Here is a 14,357-nt window from a genome sequence, read left to right as displayed (position 1 = left end):
TGCACCGTGGGCTCCGACGCTGGCGGGGCTGGTCTACGCCTTTTCTTGCTGCTTAGAGGTATCCATCCCCTCTGCTCCCCTAAGCTACAAAAATAAATGAAGTTCCCAGGAAATCCCCGCTTCTTCTCAAGGACCGGCGAAAACTCACGTGGTACCCACGGCTCGCACAGCTTTGATAACCCCAGGGTCACCGACCTCCAGGCCAGGCAGGCACTTTGGGGGGGGGGGGGGGAGTGTGTCAGGGCCACATGGCCATGCCCCGAGGCCACAGAAGCACGTCCAGCTTGGGACCAGCTGCCGGCCCCGTGCAGGGGCCTCCCAGCGCAGGCCCGAGCGACGAGGTCAGCAGGAGGGCAGGGGAAGGGAGCAGCGCTGCGTGACCCCCTCCACCACACTTCCTGCTCAGCCTGCGACAGCTGAGGTTCCAGAAACGAGGGAGGCAGGCAGTTCAAAGACCTCCGGCTCAGGGAGGCTAAAAGCCTGGGAACTGAAGCGCAGGCCAAAGCCCCGAGTGGCCAGGAGATAGCGTGACTGGGTCAGAGGGCTGAGCCTCGGTCGCTGCCACTCCCCCCACTCCCCCCCAACCCCCCACCATGCACCGAGGCCCCCGCGGCACATGCTGAGGCACCGGGGTTCCAGAGCCTGGAGCTTCCACAGGTCCCTGTTCCCCTGCCCACCTTGAGCTCGCCCGGCCACCTGGGCTTCCCCTCCACACCCTGCCCCGTCCTGCCCGCTCCTCCTACGGAGCCCTCCTCCCGCCCAGCCCCAATGCCCTCATGTTCTCGCCCGTCTTTCTGGCTGATGAGACCACCATGATACCCCCTCACCGGGGACTCTCTCTCTCCCTTAGTTCTTCATCAACATCTCTGAGGAGTTCTCAGGTCTGCGATGAGGCTACCTTCTCCCTGCCCCCCATCGGAAGGAGGCATTCTCCCCCGCACCCCTCTGCCTCCACGCTAAGCACACGCAGTCCCTCAGACAGGAACTAGCACCGGCCAGATCTAAGTTTCTAACTCAGGCGGGGACCGGGCCCCTCTATCCAAATACCTGCTGAAAACGTCTACGCAGGTGCCTCCTCCCCTCACTCAGCCCGTGTCTGAAGCAGACCCCTCAGGGTACCCGTCCCAGGGAGTCCTCCTTGGGGGGCCCTTCCCCCACACACCAGGTTCCAGAGCCCTGGCTGGAGACCTCCCTCTCCCCACGCCCTCTGCCCACCCAGCCCACTGGTACTGCCTGCATCCTCTCCAACGCCCCGCACCCTTTTCACCCCTGAAGGTCTCCCTAGCCTGCACTGTTGCTTTGGGGCTGGACCCCATCACGGCCCCCTACCTGGCCTCCCTCTAGGCCCTCCCGCTTCCAAATTCCTGGGCACACCCAGCCCATGTGGCCATCTCACAACACGGCCATCCACGGGTCATCACCTGCTCCTGAACGGACAGTGGGTCCCTGTCACCTCCTGGGACACCAGACCTCCCGGGAGGAGGGACGAACATAGAAGCTGCACAATCTGAGCGCTAGCTGGGACAGAAGAGAGTAACCCTGGCACATGGCAGGATGGTATTTCAAACCCATGGGGACAGGAAACAGTTCAGCACACAGCACCGGAACAACCCACTGTCCATTCAGGAGAACAGCGGAGTTCATTTCGACCACGTAACGTCTGCAAAAAGAAACCCAGGTGCATTCAAGATCTGCGTCCCTCCCGTCTGTGAAAGTTCCGGAAGGAGATCCAGGGGGGCACGTTACAGTCCCAGGACGGGGGTGACACCCACCTCGGTGAAGAAGCCCGCGATCCCAGCCTGGCAGGAGCCGTGTTCTTCTCCGTACTTCTTCTTATACTCTGGAGGGGGCGGGGAGGGGAGAGAGCAAACCACAGCCCGGTCAGTGTGTGCCCGTCGTGTATGGGGCGGCCAAGCTGGCCACTTCCCCGGGTGCTGCTGCGGGCTGGGCCCCGGGACGCCGTCCAGCCTGAGGCACGCACGGCAGCGAAGTCTCAGGAATCCGGCCCGACCGCGAAAATCCAGCCGCTGGTGCCATCCGGGAGCGCGGCTGCCAAGTGCCCCAGAGGCGTCCTCACGCATGTGGGGGGAGAGGAGCAGCAGCCGTGGGGATGGAGGGGGAGGCGGGTGACAACGACCTCATTAACTTTAGGAAGGACCGAGAGCCCGGGCAGGAAGGAGGAGCTGGAAACATGGCCCAGACGTGGAATGATGTCGCCCTCCCGGCGCGCAGACGACCAAGCCTCGGAGATATAGCTGGAGGCGATACGGTTTCCTCCCTCCAACCCAAACCGGCCACGAGCGCCCAAGGGCAGAAGGAGGGGACCCCGCGCCTGCCCCGGGACCTGTTCCACCATCACTGGTGGCGTGTGGTGACACTATACACTGCCACCCCGTTTTCCTTGTTCCGCACAAGGAGAGGGGAGGATCTCTCTCTCCATGTCAAAGGATGAGCTCTTTCCTCCCCACACCCTCAGTTCCCAACGCTCCCCCCTGCCTAAGGGGGCTGTTTGAGTTCTAAGTTGGCAAGGAAAAGCACTCCCGGCCCTGTGTTCGCTGTGTCGACTCACACATTGGCACATACCCTTCATCCCTCAGAGCCCTATCGCCATTGACCTGTTGACAGGTAAAACCCATGAGGCTCAGAGAGGTTGAGTGAACTGTCCGAGGTCACACAGCTAGTAAACGGCAAAGCCAAGATTCTACCCCAGGCTCAGCAGGCTCACAAAGCCACATGCTTTCATCTCTGCGGACCATCCGAGGTTTGGCAAAGTGAGGGATTGCCCAGCGGCCAGGAAGCAACCAGCCGTCGGCACTCGGGACACGTGTAAAGACACGGAGCGATGGAGAGGTGGTCAGCTCCGATGACTCAGATGAATGACAGGTGACCCGGACATCGCCGGACACGGGCTCACGGCAGCCCCTGGGCACCTTCGGGTGGGGGCTATCCAGCAAAATAACCCAGGGGACACCCCCCACCCCCCGCCTTGGGCTCCAAGTCTCTGGTACCATGAAGAGCAATATACTTACTTTGGAAACTTTTCTACATAAACACACAATCTCCTCAAATCTGAAACAAAATAAATAATACAAGGGAACGGTGCAGCCGGGATTGCAACACAGTGCCACTTCCTGCAGCCCAGCTCTGCTGGGGGAGGGGGGGGAGGGCCCTGGGGACACGGCCCGAGTAATTCACTTCCTAACAACACTCACCGCAGAGCCTGGTAACATTTTCCAGTAAGTGGCCATTAACCGCTGCTCAATTACAACGGAATGTCAAGCGAGTTACTCGTCCTCCCTGCAGAGGGCTAAGCGGCTCCTCGCCGGGTCCGGGGAACCAGGAGAACTCGGCAGGCCTGCCCTGCCCGAAAGCAGCCCGGGTGGCTCAGTGGTTGACCACTGACCTATGAACCAGGAGCTCAGGGTTTGATTCCCCGACAGGGCACATGCAAGGGCTGCGGGCTCGATCCCCAGTGTGGGATGTGCAGGAGGCAGCCGATCAATGATTCTCTCTCTCTCTCAATAGATGCTTCTATTTCTCTCTCCCTCTCCCTTCCTCTCTGAAATCAATAAAAAAATATATTTAAAAAACACACACAAAACACCAACAACGTCACAGATAGGTCCTGCATCACGTTGTAGGGTGGCAAGAAACAATAAAAAGTAATCATAATCCCTACACCCTATGGCACAAGGAGCAGAACGCCCGAACCTGCACGGCTGTATGAAACCTAGAAGGTCTGGAAAAAGCATATCCACCCGCCGACGCTGGGGGCTAAACACCCAATGGTCACTCCCGAACAAATAAAGCAGAGGAAGGAAACTCAGCTGCCCCCAAACGGAACGCAACGACACTGAAAAGCGGCAGGTAAGAAAGCGTCAGCGTCTCTCCGCCTCGTCCCCACACTCCGTGCCAGGAGCGGACCCAGGGTGCCTGAGGGGGCCACAGACGTCCTGGGAGCTGGCAGGACCCCGCTCCCGGCCCCAGGAGAAAGGCCAGCAAAGTGAAGCCTTTTTACTGTCACTTCTGCCTCACCCACCAAGGAGGCAGCGACCAGGCACCGTCACGGGCCAGCCCCTGGCTCCCCGAATGAGGACGCGCCTCATCAGAGGTCGAGGGCCAGGCTTGACAGAGAGCAGGCACCACCCCACAGTCTGTGATGCCCTGAAACCCCCGGGACTACGCCTGCCTTCTCAGGATGCCCGAAAACAGGACTCAAACCACTGGGGACTCCTGACTGGACCCCATCCCTCTCCATGAGAAGACAGGCAATGTTCCCACCTCCCAGAATCCTGTGTGACCCGGGGGTCAGCCCCTTACTTTGGAAGAGGGTCACCCCGTCCTACCCCACAAACTCTGGGAGGGAAGGGGGAAGTTGTAGCAACTCCAGCCTAGGAAGGCTCCGCGGATGGGACCGGATTAGACAGCTTCACACGCCAAGCCTCCCACAGCCTTCCAGAACCCTCCTCTGCTCCTCTGTCAAGGTGACCTTGCAGGTAAAGGTACACGAGACCCTCTCCTCATCACAAAACGTGTTTCTTCATCTCACAGTCTATTCAACACGAAGATGAGTTCATTCATCTCAGCGCCCCCAACACCAGCCCTGTGCCAGGCACCTGTGCGTGCTGAGGACAGGGGGTGCATACGTGCGGTTCCGTTCCACCTGACACGAAGTACCTGAACCCCCAACCTGCTTCAATTTGGACCTTTGTCCCCCCCCAACCCCCCCAACCTTCCAGCCCTGCCTCCTCCTCTCTTCCAACCTGTCAGGCTCCCTGACCTCCACCCCAGCCCTGATTGGAAAGGAATTGCATTCTGGGTACCAGGCACCCTGGGTTCTCCACCTGGTGCCACAACTAACTGCAGCGGTCAAGGCTGAGGGTGGTGTGAGCACAGCAAGGACCTGCGGGATGGACTATTCTGAGCTTTCCAAACCTAGCTTGGATGAGCCCACCGTGGGCAATTCCATCTCCTCCTGGGCCCCAGGAGAACAGACAGATCCAGTTCTTCAATCCCTGCCCAGCCCCAGGCATGACCCTTCACTGTCCCCCAAAACCCAAGAGGAGCCCCTGAGCCACAGCCGGGACGGCCCAGCCCGGGAGACGAGGCGTTGCCTTGCCCGGGTCCAAACCCATCCTCCGTGGGCGAAGTGCTCTCTCAAAGCCACACCCCTCTGAAGAACTGGCGTGAGCATCCTTCGCAGACTTCAGAGCTGTCCCTCATCAATCACGTCTGGGGAGGCAGCCCGCTGCCACGTACGGCCGCCCGAGCCCCAAGCTCTGGTCCAGCCCCCCCCCCCAAAAATCACATTGCCCGAGCCTGCTGGATAGTCAGTAACCCCGAGTAAATGAGAAGTGACCTGAGAAAGCGCTTTGTAAAGGGAACAAGGCCACACACAACAGGTAAGCTGACACCTCAGGGGGCCATGGTGACCAGCAGGGCCAGGCCTGGGCTATGGGAATTTCCCAAGAGACAGTGCTGCCGGAGCACCAGGCACTGGACCACAGCACACGTCAGTTAATTTCACTTTTTTGAGAGCTACTTCTGTGCATTAAAGATACCACTGTTACTATAACCTGATTCTTTCTTTTAAAAAACAACCTACAGAGGTCAGGTGGAGGTTTCTCCCTTAATGCACTTTCCAAACATACAGGCCTGGGATCGGGGTGTACAGACCCCCCTATGGGCCATACCCACATCCTGGAAAACTTGCATTTGCTTGCCTAGCCCGCAGCAGGCAGGAAAGCCTCTCCCACAGAACCAGGAGAAGGGTGGGGGGCGTGGAGATAAGGGGCTGTGCCGGGCACTGCATCCGCAAGAGACCCCCCCAGGTCACACACCCTGCCATTGAGAAGGGCAGGAAGTGGGGGTGGAGGGATGGGGTGGAGGGATGGGGTGGGACCTTCAGTCTCTTGTGTTCCCAGGAAGAATTTTTCCTGCACACACACAAAGGCTGGGGGCCCCACAGGGGGCTGCTCCCGGGCACGTCCACTCAGCCTCCGAATGCCCCAAGGACATGTCCGTGGGGAACAGAACATGCATCCACCTCGAAGCTGCGAGGGAGAAGCCAGCTTGGCAGGCCAGCAGCTCACAGACGCTGCAGCAAATCGAAGGCTGTTACATCTGGGGGAACTGAACCTGGGAAGCAAAAGGTGTGGTTGACCGAGGGGGCCTAGTCATGGGCTGGAGGAGCTGGGACTTTCTGCTGTGGCCCGGTCTGAATTACTGGGCCTGCGTCACCCGCGTTGATGCATTAAGTTGTACGGCTCCTCATTCTAAAAATGGCAGAATTCTCCCTGGTGTAGCTGCTGGTTTCACTAAAGCCCTGTCTAAACAGAAGGCAATTCAGAGAGGAAAAAATGCCGGTTTCCAAACATTCACAATCCACACAGCTCTATGCCCAGAGCTTTTGAATTTTAATTCGTTCAAGAACAAACTTGGGTGGGGTCCCTGCCAGACACTGATGGGATAAAACAAACCCCTGGAAAGATCAAGATTTATATACGGAGGAACGTATATCCTTCCTACTAATCTCTCTTCCTACTCCCCATCTGAGCACGTTTCATCTTTCAAAGCCAGTCTTTAAAACACCAACTTTAAAATTATTTTCCATGGTTCCTTAGCTAAGCCATGAAATAAAATATCAGATTTAAAAAAAAAAATAGCTTTCCAGTCTTCAATTATTTGATTTTTTTCCCCTCAACTTGTGAGTGAAAACAAAATAACTGACAAACAACCATTTAGAAGACAGCGACGCTGGGCAGATAGCTCTCATAATAAGAAAGGCGCTGCCGCATACAAAACTAAAGAGAAAACAGAATGAGCCTCAGTTGTGAGGGACCACCATCTAAATGGAAAAAAAAAAAGACCTAAATAGCTAGGTTGGAGAGGAAGGGACAAGGTTTTATCAAAATAATTGACAATTAAGCTATGGCGAGCATTAGATGCAAACTGCAATAAAGCTGGAAACTTACAATTATGTGAGAAAAAGAGGCTTTGAGAGGGGAAATGATCTTTAGAGCATGTCTCTAATTCTAATCCCAGCCGTTCATTTTACAGATGAAATCGCTATTGCCCAGAGACAGCGAGGCGTTTATTTAAAGCCACACAGCTAATTACCCTGCGCCGGGATTAAAGAGCAAAGCTCCTGACTGCCCAGCTCCTGCAGCCCCACCATCATGCTTCACAGGGCGCATTTCCAGGGATACTATTCCTATCTTTAAAAAGAAATTTTTTCCCCACTGATGGATGAATGGATAAACACAATGTGGGATATACATATGTTGGTGTTAGGCCGCTGGGGTGGGGTCAGACCAGACCTTGGTTCAGCAACCTCAGGACTTGGTACTTGAGTTCTGGGTATGAACGAAGGGGGTCTAGCCCACCTGAGCAGCACCGGGCCAGGGGAGGGGCAGTCAGGGGAGGTCAGCGATAACCTAGAGGAGGAAAGGCTGCCCTGGGGGCGGGTACTTGTTTTCCCAGTTTGGCCCGTTGCTAGGCACCAGGGGCTTTTCACCCTGGTGACCTTCTGTACCTGCCCTGCCGTTCTTGCTCTGATCTTGTCTAACTGCCTACCATACATTCCTGGGAATATTATTCAGCCTTAAAACGAAAATGCTACCACATGATACAACATGGATGAACCCTGAGGGCATCATGTAAAGAGAAATAAGCCAGGCACAAAAGGACAAAGACCCTACGATTCCACGTAGAGGAGGTCCCTACCGTAGTCAAGTTCACTGAGACAGAAAACAGAATGAATGGCAGTCACCAGGGGCTGGAGGGAGGGGGATGGGGAGTTCTTGTTTAATGGTCCGGAGTTCCAGCTCGGGAAAACGTCCTGGAGATTAGTGATGGTGGCTGCACCACAATGCGAATGTACGTAATGGCACAGAATCGCACTTAACGTGGTTAAAATGGTAAACTTTATGGTATTTCAACAGGTGAAAAAAAAATTGTAGAAATGTTTTGTAATCTTTAAGGAGTTCCTTCCACCCAGAATCTAATAACACATTTTGGCCAGCGCTCTACTTTAGAAGGAGAAACGAGCAACTTTACAGGCACATCATAATGTGCCTACATTCGACCTGCTGTGTGTTACAGACTGAATGTTTGTGTACCCCCAAAATTCGTATGGTGAAAGCATGTTCCCCAACATGATGGAATCAGAAGGTAGAGCCCAGGAAGGTAACTGGGCTTAGATGAGATTATGAGGGTGGAGCCCCTGTACAATGAGTTAGTGCCCTTGTAAGAGTCCCGAGTGAGCTTGCTTCTCCCTGCTCTCTACTGGGAAGTGGGGGGGGGGGGGGCACTAAGATAAGAAGATAGCCACCTATGAACCAGGAAAGAGGTCCTTACCAGGCACCCGCCAGAGCCTTGATCTGGGACTTCCCAGCCTGTAGAACTGGGAGAAATAAGTGCTTGTTGTCTAAGTCACCCAGTCTCTGGTATTTCTATTATGCAGCCTAAACTGACCAAGACTGTACATTGTGTTATTTTTTTCATCCCTCCAAAAAAGTGGCCCTGAACATGAGACGGTCCTATTTCAGTGACAACTCCAGCTTAGGGAAGATAGTAGAATTCACTTTCTTCCCAAAGCTAAAAACCTATGAAATCACTATCACTAACCCATGGAAAGTCAAATCACTGTTCAGAGATTAGAACCAAATGTTCAGAGTAGGAAAGATGCAGAACACAGAGCAGATCAGCCTCCCAGGAAAATTTTATCAGGCCCCTCGCCCCTGCTGGGACTGCAGCAAGGCTTGAAAAGTCTTCAACGTCGTATCCTAAACCTTACTAAAATAAAATGATGGCAAAAGAATAGGAAACTTTTCTCGGAGCTCCCCAGGAATCACACAGAAAATCCACATCCAAACAGAACAGGAAGTACAAAAAAAATACTCTGAACTTAAAAGCCAGCAACCTTTCCTCTGCTTAAAAAGCCCATGACCTTCATCAACCTCCCTAACCCTTAGTTTTCTCATCTGTACAATGGGGGTAAGAATATATACCACAAAATGATGTGATTGCTCAGTAAGAACATACATGTTAAGTACCTAGCACAACCCCTGGCACTTGATTAATGTTAGGTGAATCTGAATCTGTTAGTTTCTCTGAGAGGAATAAAACCTTATATACCCATCACACAGATATGCAAATGTAGAAGAGGCGACTCCTAACATTTGGACATCCATAAGGAATGTATTGATGCAGTTTAAGAAATCAGTAATTCCACACAATGCATGGACACATGTTTGACGTATCTATATATATAAAAGCCTAAGTGACCGTTACCACTGAACGACTGGAAGACCGGTCAACCAGTCACTATGATGCGTACTGACCATTAGGGGGCAGACGCTCAATGTGGGAGCTGCCTCCTGGTGGTTGGTCAGTGTGCTCCCACGGGGGGGGGGGAGCGCTGCTCAGCCAGAAGCCGGGCTCACGGCTGGCAAGCGCAGCTGCGGCAGCGGGAGCCTCTCCCAACTCCACGGCAGCACTACCAAGCAGCGGCGGCAGGCACAGCGGGCTAGGATGAGCACGAGCGGCACAGCGCCAGCTCGGGCTCCTTTCTGGCCACTTGCTGCTTGGTGCACTGCTACATCTCCCATGGGGTCCTGGATTGCGAGAGGGGACAGGCCAGGCTGAGGGACCACTCCCCTTCCCGTGCACGAATCCGTGCACCGGGCCTCTAGTAGACTATATTTGTGTCCAAGATAAAAATTCTTGGCACCAAAGGAAAAGCTTTGATGGGGCTCCCTGGACTCTGAGAGCCACTGCCAGAGACTTGGCCTCCTCCTCCTCTAGACCATGCTATCCCCTCGCCACCCTTCCTCTCTCCCCCTCCGGGTCCTGCTCTGCCTTTACTGGCCCTAATTCAGAACCGAGTCTTTTTCATTATTTTTTAAGCGAACTAATAAATATTAAAGATATAAAATGTAAGGAGTAAAGGAACATATAAAGTGAATTCCTCTGTTAGCCCAATATTTCTTTTTTTGACATGCAATATTTTATATTAGTCTCAGGTGTACAGCATAGTGGTCAGACCATCATGTAATTTATAAAATGACGCCATCCCACCCACAATAATCCTAGTACCCACCTGGCACCACACACAGTTATTACCATATTGACTACATCCCCTATTCTGTCTTTTACAGCCCCGTGACTATGTTGTAACTACTGATTTGTGCTTTTTAGCCCATTCACCCTTCTCACCCAGCCCCCAAACCACTTCCCCTCTGGCACCCTCAGTGTGTTCTTTGTATCTATGAGTCTGTGTCTGTTTTGTTTGTTCCTTATTTTATTCTTCAGATTCCACATAAGTGAAATCATACAGCATCTGTCTTTGTCTGACTTACTTGACTTAGCACAATACCTTCTAGGTCCATCCATGTTGTCATGAACAGTAAGATTTCATTTTTTTTTTAATATTCCATTGCATATATGTACCACTTCTTCTTTACCCAAGGGTCTATTGATTGGCACTTGGGTTTCTCCCATACCTTGGCTACTGTAAATAAAGCTGCAATGAACATAGGGGGTACATCTATCTTTTTGAATTAGCGTTTTGGATTTCTTCAGATATATACCCAGAAGTGAAATTCCTGGGTCATCGGGTAGTTCTATTTTGAATTTTTTGAGGAACCTCCACACTGTTTTTCATAGAGGCTACACCAATCTGCATTCCCACCTTCTCCACTTCCTCACCAACACTTGTTGTTTGTTGATTTGTTGATGACAGCCATTCTGACAGGTGTGAGGTGATATTTCATTATAGTGTTAATTTTCATTTCTCTAATGATTAGTGACTTTGAGCACTTTTTCATTTGTCTATTGGCCACCTGTATGTCCTCTTTGGAGAAGTGTCTATTCAAGTCCTCAAGAGTTTTTTAAGAAAGACTGCCAGAGGGCCCAGCCTGGCTGGCACCGAGAGAGTCTCACACAAAGTGTGACTTGGATGGGGCAGGGTCTCAGGGAGTTGTCAGGATGGAGTTAGTGGAGTTCACTGGGCTAATTGCATCCCTTTTTAAATGTTTGCTATATTTACTTAAATGAGAAAATGCTTATGAAAACTCTTTGGAAACCATAAAATCCTATGTAAGTGTAGAGTTCTTTAATAAAAATTTATGGGGGGGGGGGTTGTTCTTAAATTTTAAATGGATCCACTTAGAGACTTATTTACAAAACACAACAAAAACCTCAATTGCTTTTCATTTGTAAATGGATCTTGATTGATTTTTATCCCCTGGGGAGCCAGAGCCTCCAACATTAGAAGGGAGATTTAAAAAGACCTTCACATCTGAATGGGTGATCTATTTCCTTCCCAAGACATGATCACTGCCCTTGGAGATGCAAAATAAATTGGGAATAAAAGGCCAACACGGCCACACCCTGCTAATAAAGTGGTACAGAAACCTTTGGAGTCAATGGGATCATTTTAAAGCACAGTAAAATTTGATAAATTCAAACCCCAACAACTCCAAACTTGAGAACATTATATATGTGGCATGAGTTAAACGCTAGATCATCTACTAAAAAGAGAGAGTTTAACAAGCAAATCAATTGTGCAAATATTTAAGACATGGTCACCTTTTCAAGAAGTCTTAGCATCATTTTAGTAATACCCAGTTTTCTAACCTCCATTACCCATTAAAGCAGAATCTGCTAGATTCCTTCTGGGAATGTTTAAGAATACTATTATGGTAGTTAAAAGTTAATTAGAAAATTCACATTTACTGAATGCTCACTCTGAGCTAGGAACTGTATTAAGCACGTTATGTACCTCAAACACCTCTTAAGTAGGGCTTGACCACTCCCATTTCACAGAGCAAGGCACTGAGGGTCAAGGGGTTTGCCCAAAGTCACCCAGTCAGAACGTAGGAGCTATGGGCTAAATCACAGGAATAAGTCAGTGATAAAGCCAGATTCTGAAAGTAGGTCCAATATATCCTGGCACCCTAATTACGTTTGTCAGGGTTTAATCTGGAACACTTTTTGTTAGTGTAGCTGAGCTGCTCTCACATTATTCCCTATTAGTAAGTCACCATAAAAAGATGACTTTTTTACAGTCCCACTCCGGCCAACCTCCGGCTTCCTGTTTCAATAGGTTCAAGGATGAAAGAAATCTCTGTATCTGATTTTATCAATGCACTGATGACTTTTGGGAGTCCTAAAATATCACGACTTGGCTAATAGTAGCTAATACTTTATAGTGCTTGCCCTTCAATTTACAAAGTTTTCGCCATATATGTCACCCCACCGAACCTCTGGGTCTCTCACAGATTCTAATGAAAACCAACAACAGACGGTGGTGACGATGCTGTGCGTGTATCGAACATGAACTAAACGGTTTGACTTCAGGGTACGCTCCACTCGTATGTTTTACTTTGCCCTAAATTCATTTTTTGTTTCCTATTCCCTCTACATTTCCCGGTTCCAAACAGGATATTCTGATAGCATTTCCCACCAAACCAGAAACAGGAAGCACCTGAAAAGTCATGAGAAAAAGGCCCTTGTGCCAAACCAAAGACCAATTTTTTAAGAATTCAAAAGTCTGAGACATTTGGACGGGTGCCCACACACTGAGAGGCTTTCCGTAATTAAACCAACCTCGCGGCCCTCGGAGGAGAGCACGGCGAACCCTCGCGGGGCCCGCAATAAGGCCACAATTACAGAACAACGTGTGGTCTTCCTGGGTTCTTCCACCTGAGTTTCCTCATGATCCTCCCCCACGCCCGCCCCCGCCCCAAGAAGTAAACGCAATGGAGCCATCACAGCATCCATTCCCACCGAGGGGCCAGCCACAGGCCTGTGGCCACGAAGCCAGACGCAGCGAAGAGCGGGTCTGAACAAGCATCCCACCCCCTTCCGTGGTCTCTCTGCTATTCCACAGGAAGTGTACCCCCTTCCCCTGCCCTGCACCCCCCGCCATGACCACCTATGGACTCCCACCATTCTTCTCCTATGCGACCCACCAGACCGCAGACTCTACATAGGTCTCCGTGTTTCCAGTGGTAAAATAAAATAAGTCTGCCCTATTGCCAACTTGAACTTGGACGCAGCGTGGGCCCTTGGGGAGAGGTACCCGGCACAGGATTCTCCACCCCACAAACAGCTCGCTCACTCTTGAAACATTGTGTTCCCTCTCTGTTCTCCCCTGTAGATGGGAAACTTCTTACTAGCTTAGACTTGGATTTTATCTATCAGGCACTTAGCACAGCATCTAACTTAATAAGCTTAAGTGGACTCTATTCCTAATACACAAATTAGTCACCTCAAGGTGATTTAACAAACACTTGCTTGGTATAAAAAACATTAGCCCATAATCTATAATAATAAAATCATAATATGCTAATTAGACCAGACGACCATCTGGATGAAGCCAGGGCTGCGAGGGAAGCCTGGGTCCCAGGTGCCAGAGGGAAGCCGGTGCCGGCAGCCGGGGAAAAGAAGGCCTACTCTTGTACGAATTTCGTGCATCAGGCCTCTAGTATGGTATATTAGCATATGTATGCTTAGCATCCTATCTAATAAAAGGCTAATATGCAAATTGCCCCTTCGACCGGGAGTTCGACCGGGGGGGGGGGGGGGCTGGCCTGCCAACCACCTGTGGCCCCTACCCCCGGCCAGCCTGACCCATCCGTGCACGAAATCGTGCACCGGGCCTCTAGTATAGTATATCAGCATATACATGGCAGGCAGTGTTCTAAGAACTGACAAATATTAACTCAATCCTCTTCACAGCCCTTTGAGGGGGGCTACGTGCAAAGACGTTAACTAACTCAACTGAAGCCACACCATTCACAAATGGCAGAGCCCGGGCTTGGACTCTGGCAGCCAGGTCCCAAGTCTGTGCCCTTGGCCACCAGGCCACTCTCCATTGTGTGGCAGAGGAGTAACAGAATGGAAAGAAAAAATTGGCCTTGAGGAAGCCACACCACATCTCTAGGCCTCAACAAAGACGGGCTGGCCTAGGTGATATCTGAAGGGTCACGTCAAACGCCACGGCACTTCCGTTGTTCTTCATCATGAGGCGATCCCCGCCCAGTGAATAGAGAGCTTGCGTCACTGAATTTTTCCACATTAAGAGGAAATAATGGTTGCCCTCAGAGCCAATATAGGTTTACTGTAGACCACAAAACAGGGAGGAAGATCCCCAAAACCAACAGAGCACAGGCAAGAGCCCTAAATGAGGTCTGTGTGCCCCACCCCGCTGTTCTAGTCTTCTAGAGAAATCTGAGCATCTGCCACCCCGGGCCTCTTGTGGACCAAGAACCACAGAAATGTTCTGTTCAATCCCCTGTTGTTCTAAGGGGCTGCTCTTCTACCCCAACACTCCCCACCTCAACCCCACC

The 14,357-nt window shown here is 51.5% G+C and overlaps 1 protein-coding gene across 1 annotated transcript in view; it reads right to left on the bottom strand.

Moving 5' to 3' along the window:
- The window catches only part of ITGA9 (integrin subunit alpha 9), a 273,816-nt gene that overhangs the window by 234,165 nt on the left and 25,294 nt on the right, over window positions 1–14,357 (bottom strand). Inside the window, exon 5 of the mRNA XM_079794406.1 lies at window positions 1,773–1,840. Coding sequence (XP_079650532.1) covers window positions 1,773–1,840 — 68 coding nt within the window. The remainder of the gene's footprint in view (window positions 1–1,772; window positions 1,841–14,357) is intronic.

The sequence above is a fragment of the Cnephaeus nilssonii genome (assembly GCF_951640355.1).
Source record: "Cnephaeus nilssonii genome assembly, chromosome: 17".
NCBI classification, from domain to species: domain Eukaryota; kingdom Metazoa; phylum Chordata; class Mammalia; order Chiroptera; family Vespertilionidae; genus Cnephaeus; species Cnephaeus nilssonii.
The sequence above is the reverse complement of the archived record's forward strand: the minus strand, read 5'-3'. Positions and strand labels throughout refer to the sequence as shown.